The 5,756-nt window shown below is 39.1% G+C and overlaps 1 protein-coding gene across 1 annotated transcript in view; it reads right to left on the bottom strand.

The window, feature by feature from the left end:
* Positions 1-3,538: 3,538 nt before the first annotated feature.
* The window catches only part of tnfrsf13b (TNF receptor superfamily member 13B), a 4,060-nt gene continuing 1,842 nt past the window's right edge, over positions 3,539-5,756 (bottom strand). Inside the window, exon 4 of the mRNA XM_008291083.1 lies at positions 3,539-5,750. Within this exon, the coding sequence (XP_008289305.1) occupies positions 5,572-5,750 (179 nt within the window). The 3' untranslated portion in view covers positions 3,539-5,571. The remainder of the gene's footprint in view (positions 5,751-5,756) is intronic.

Genomic DNA, 5,756 nt, shown 5'->3' on the forward strand with positions numbered 1-5,756 from the left:
CCCTCTTCTGAGGCATATTCTCCACGTTTAAGATACGTTGTCGTGATGCTGTTTCAGGTAAATGGCAAAAAAAATAAAACAATAATTTAAAAAAACGAAACAAAAAAGGAGAGTTGGTCCGAAGCTCAATCCTGCAGTGTTAACTGTCGGCCGCATGTCGCTCTAATTCGATGTGTTCGTGTGTGTGCGTGCGTGTGTGTGTGTGTGTGTGTGCACGTGTATGTGCCCGAGAAAGGGGATGGAGGGGAGGGTGAAAAAAATAAACTCAGCGTAGGTGTGTTTGTATAAAAATGTGTTAATTGCGTGTAAAGAGACAACAACAACAAAAAAAAAATCAAAAATGAAGCGTGTATGTGTTCCTGTTTGTATGCACGTGTGTCGTGCGCGTGCGTATGTACCATTTTGTTCGTGTACTGAATCAGTACTTGCATTCAGCATGCCGTCTGAGCTGGGTATCACAGTTTGATAGGATTTTTTTCCACATGTTGATGATGTATGTATAAGTATATATGTACAGTTTGTATGTAAGAGACAAATGGTGAAACCTCAAAAGTTCGATTCGTTCTTCGATATCGCTGGATCCAGCCGCGGGGGGGGGAGGGGAGGGGACGGTGGGGGTCGTAAATCAGAAGAACCTTGTCTTGAGCCGGTCAGTCATTCCTCGCACACACATGTAACTGCTGCAAGAACTGGACACAGTGATGGAAAGACACTCAAATAAAGAAAAAATCTATATCTGTAAACGCGTCTCTGCTGCTTCTTTCTTGTTTTTGATTGTGTAATGACATTGATTTTTTTTTGGGAGGGGGGTAAACTACTGTAAATGTGCTTCAGTTGCTAATATTAGCTTTTACTGATTTCAGGTAACCATAGCAACAGTACTTTGTGGTACAGTTGAGCCCAAAATTCTGCATCCTCGTGCCAAATGTTTGATTTATGTTGGCTTTATGCTGGACGAATAGGTTTCTTCTGACTGGAAATTACACAAACGAGTAAGAGAAGATAATAAAATATTGTTTTAGAGATGTTAGCAATAAATTTAAACTACAGTCGTCCTCAAATGTATTCATACCCTCCCATTAAAGAAGGAAAAAAACAGCTGTCACTGAAATAAGCTGAAATTGACAAAAGTAATAATAAATACAAATTTAATGAAAATCATGACATTGCTTTTGAATTGTGGTTCAACAGAAATATCATGATGGGACCCGTAAACTAACATTTTATTGAACAACCCTTTGAGCCAATCACTGCAATCAAGTGTTTTCTGTAACTCTCAATCTGACTTCTGCACCTGTTGACAGGTATTTTCATTTTGGCCCACTGCTCATCAGCAAAGTGCTCTAATTTGTCCAGGACAGTTTTTTTTCTTTTTTTCTTTTTTTAAATTATTCTTTTCAACCACAATTCAAACGCAATGTCTTAATTCACTAAATTATAATTTAGCAATTTTTTATTTATTATTACTTTTTTCAGTTTCTAGTTATTTGAGTGCCTATTGTGAAATTTGAGGACAACTGTATTTAGGTTTTTTTTCCTCATCCTTATTGAAAAGGCCGTGTCCAAAAACTGTTCAGACCCTTGAAGTTGTTGCCCCCTTTTCAGAAAATGCATCTACAGTTGAAACCAGAAGTTTACATACACTGTATAAAAAGACGCATAACCTTTTTTTTTTTCTCACTGTCTGACATTAAATCAGACTAAACTTCTGTTTTAGGTCAGTTAGGACAGTGGTAAAAAATTTTGCAAATAGAAATAATTTTGGTAATCCTTGGTGACCTAAAACAGGAAAACTTTAGTCTAAATTAATGTCAAACAGCTAGAAAAAAAAAGGTTATATGTCTTTTTGTACAGTGTATGTAAACTTCTGGCTTCAACTGTATATCAGTCCAAACGTTCCTGTTAATTTGTACCATCTTTTAGAGCGTTCTAATACACTATAAATGTAGAGCAGGTGGTGTAGTGGTAACTCATGGCTTAAACCAAAGACCTTTGTGACAGTAAATAAAGAAAAAAACAAACTGATCACTAACGTCTTTAACACAATGTCTAATTATCTTTTGTCACTCGTTAATCTCATTTCCAACCAGAAAAAAACAACTGGTCAAGATTTACTGTCCAATCAAAGTTTGACGCATGTATGAATAATCTGGGGCTCAACTGTAAGTTGCCGACTAACTCCCTGTGATCAGACGGAGCTCAACCAGCATTTTACTGAATGCAAACACCCAGATGATGATCTGAGTGCTGCCTCTCTTCCCTCTGGGTATGTTTTAAGACTTACAAAAATACTCCGCTTTGCATAACGATTCACGTCTGGTACGTTCAAAATTACATTCTCCCTTGTTTAAAAATTCATCATCTATGAATATGAAAGTATTACTCATTTTAGGTTCTTGATCAGACTTCTGTACATTCGTGATTGGACTCCAGTCGCAGTGAAGTCGTCCTATGCATGTACATTCTGTGAAGTGTAGTGACTGATAAAGCAAGTTTTGAGTGGTTTTAACCTTCATCCCACCAAAGTATGTCACATACAGCAACACCATATTGTCAAGAATCAACTTCTGCAAGAAACAACCACCAACATATCCGAATATTGACGTACAATTAATGTCATCTGAAAAAAAAAAGATAATTTTAGGAAAATTACAGTAAATTCATATTGTCTAAAATAGAAAAAGTCACTTTTCTTAAATACAAATTGCAGCTTTTATCCTAAGAACAATCCATATTAATATTTCAAACTTTATTTTTTATCCGTTGATTCTTGTGTCTTTTCATTTTCAGTCACCTCAAGTAAATGTTGTTCACGCTGTGGTTATATATCTCAACATTTCAGCAACACCATATCTGGTTAGTTTCCATCTGCCAGCCATTGTTGATTAAAAACAGCAACATTGATATCATCCAAGACTATCCTACAGTAATATATTCTAGATTTATCTCAGTCAGACACATCTCAGGGCTCTAAAAAGAACAGGGCAAACCTCAAATCATTCTTCTTGGATCTCACTTTCTTTCCCTCTGCAACCTCAAAAATTTGTACTTTTAACATTTAAATTGATTGTGAGGAAACATTAATTACATTATTTGTTGTATTTCTGACTTTGAGCATCACTTTATTTTCGTGAGAGCAGTATTTAGAACACATGAGGAAATCTGTTCCCCCAGGAGCCCGACACATTTTTAATTTTTTTTTGTAAAGTACTAATTAAAGAGAACACAACGATATGAAGTCATTAGAAACAAATGGACAAAGAAAGAAAAAAACTGGAATGAAAGAGTAACGCACTCGATGTGACAAAGTAGAATGAGGGTTGTGTTTTTACCTTATAGGGGCATCAAGTAAATCTATGTATAGATTCTGAATGTGATCAGTTCCAGAATGAGCTCATGCTTGACATTTTGATGATTTTCTTTAGACGAGTTGACGATAAAACTGCAGGTGGCAGACGGGAACTTCCTCACCACTGAGATTTAAAGTCCTTTTCTACTCATCCTCTTCGATTTGCATTTCTTACTGCATATAATGTTAATATATTTTTAAGCCTGTTTCACTTGTTATGTTGGAAAAGCGACTCGCCGATGTCTCCAGAGTGAGAGTTGCGAGCTTAGACGTGCAATTATTATCTTTCTGTGACTGTAGCTTTCTGAAGGCACGTCTTATGGAATTTGGACTTATACGCCAAGCTGACAGTTGGCAGTCAAATAACACTGAGCCATGTTTGGCATTGGCACCGTTCAGTCCTAATCACGGCAGTTTGGCTGCTTGAATCATTGGCACTCTGCAAGAAAGAGCAGCGAAACTTTACATACATTATACATACATTATAGACACCACAGTATGTTCTCAGTGACCTCAGTTTAATTACATTCACACTGTCAGGAAGCAGAGCAGCAACAACAACAACAAAAAGCAGAAATCATGTTCAACATGAAGAAAAATGAAGCAAAGCGTCGATCAGTCTTCGCCAGTGTTTCTGTCAGAGCCTGAGCATTGCTGCCTTTCAGATGACCTTGGAAGAGTTTGCAGGTCATGGGTCCGTTCAGGATCTTACTATACACCAATCAGCCACAACAATCAAACCACCATAACATTTAGAATCTCATTACAATGTGCAAACACTTCTTTCATGACACCCTAAAGCAATAAGTAGGGATGATCTGATCAGATGTCAAAGATTGGGATCGGGGCTGATCAAGGCATTTTTTTACTTGATCCATATTAGCAGAACCCTTAGCCAGATCCTTTGTTTGCGTCTTCCCGTCACACAGGAGTTTTTACGGGAGAGCACAGTTTGTGGCGGGACCTCAGCAATGCAAATTTTATATAATTTATTTAAATCAATGATCAGAAGCTGTCAATGTCTAATGGATCCATAGGTAGCACAAATTCAGCATAGTGGATATTTCTCTTTTGCTGTTTCAGTTAAGGGATATTTGATCTGAACCACAGAATCAGCTCTGTTACATTTACCACTGAGATGTAGGAACAATGCCTGAGTTGATTCTGGCTTTCTTAAAATATATGAGCGTTGTCAGAGCCCATTAGGCATCCAAGAAGTCTTTGTCATGGTGCTCGTGCGAGTTAAACCCCCACAATACGCTCTGCTTGCCAATATGGAACTGCCCCTATTCAAGGTGACCACATTCTCGGGTTGCTAACGATAAGAGGCTCCACTTAAAGACAGTGACCCAGCAGGGCTTCACAACAAGGTTTGTGACCACCTGCAGCATTACCAGCTTGGATGCAGCTCTGAAGAACTTTTCAGTTGTCAAGTGTGGTTTGGAGTGATTTTGTTAACGTGAGACAGAGGTTGATACTTAACATTAAATTACTCAGACTGAGGGATAAAACTTAATCAGGAGATCCCTCCCACAGCAGTGAGACAATGAAAAAATGGCTTGAGTGACATGACAAAGAGTCCAAGGCATTGACACAGCCTCCCAATCCGATCAAGCATTCACAGGATCCATCAGAACAAAACCGATCCATTGAGGCCCCACCCCAAAACTCACAGAAGCCACCGACAATGGTCTGGTGTTAGACTCCACACAACACTCCTTAAGGTCCTGTGTTCATGCCCCGGTGGGTCAGAGCGGATTTAGCAGCACGAGTTGGACCAACACAATAATAGGCGTGTGGTTTTCATGCTGTGGCTGATCAGTGTATGTACATATTTTCAGTGATACCTCACACACTTCAAATACAGCAGGGACACAACTGGACCCTCATGAGACACAAGGTTCCCCATTTTCTCAACATGCCTTCATCTGGGGGTAGAGGTGGAGGGTTTTTCTAAACTTGTGCTATTAATACTAATTCTTGCTTATGTATTTCTGCTGTAGTTGCCAATTGAACAGTTAATAGGGGTTGTACATTACCATGCAACCCTTCTTGTAAGTTTTCCAATCTAAATAGTTACCTTTTTGCTGTATCTGCTGGATTTTTGTTGAAAAAACAATCAAACAACAAAAAAAAGGCTGACAAGTATCTCTGATGCACCAGAGACACATTTATCCATTCCAGTATGCCTGTGAGACACTTCAAGAGAGCACGAATGGACATCATCCCACTGCTGCGCCCTCCTGGACCTTCTGTCCAGAGGTGTGGAGGCTCCCCTCCGGCCAGAGGGGACCCCCGTTTTGGTTTTGGGCTCTTTGCAGAACAGCTGGCTGGTTGACCAAGAAAGGTGCTCTCTGTTGCCTGTTGTTGCCCTGGCCCAGAGCTTTAAGATCGGGGAAACAGTGGA

Source organism: Stegastes partitus, unplaced genomic scaffold (assembly GCF_000690725.1).
Source record: "Stegastes partitus isolate 25-593 unplaced genomic scaffold, Stegastes_partitus-1.0.2 Scaffold714, whole genome shotgun sequence".
In the NCBI taxonomy this organism is placed as follows: Eukaryota; Metazoa; Chordata; class Actinopteri; family Pomacentridae; genus Stegastes; species Stegastes partitus.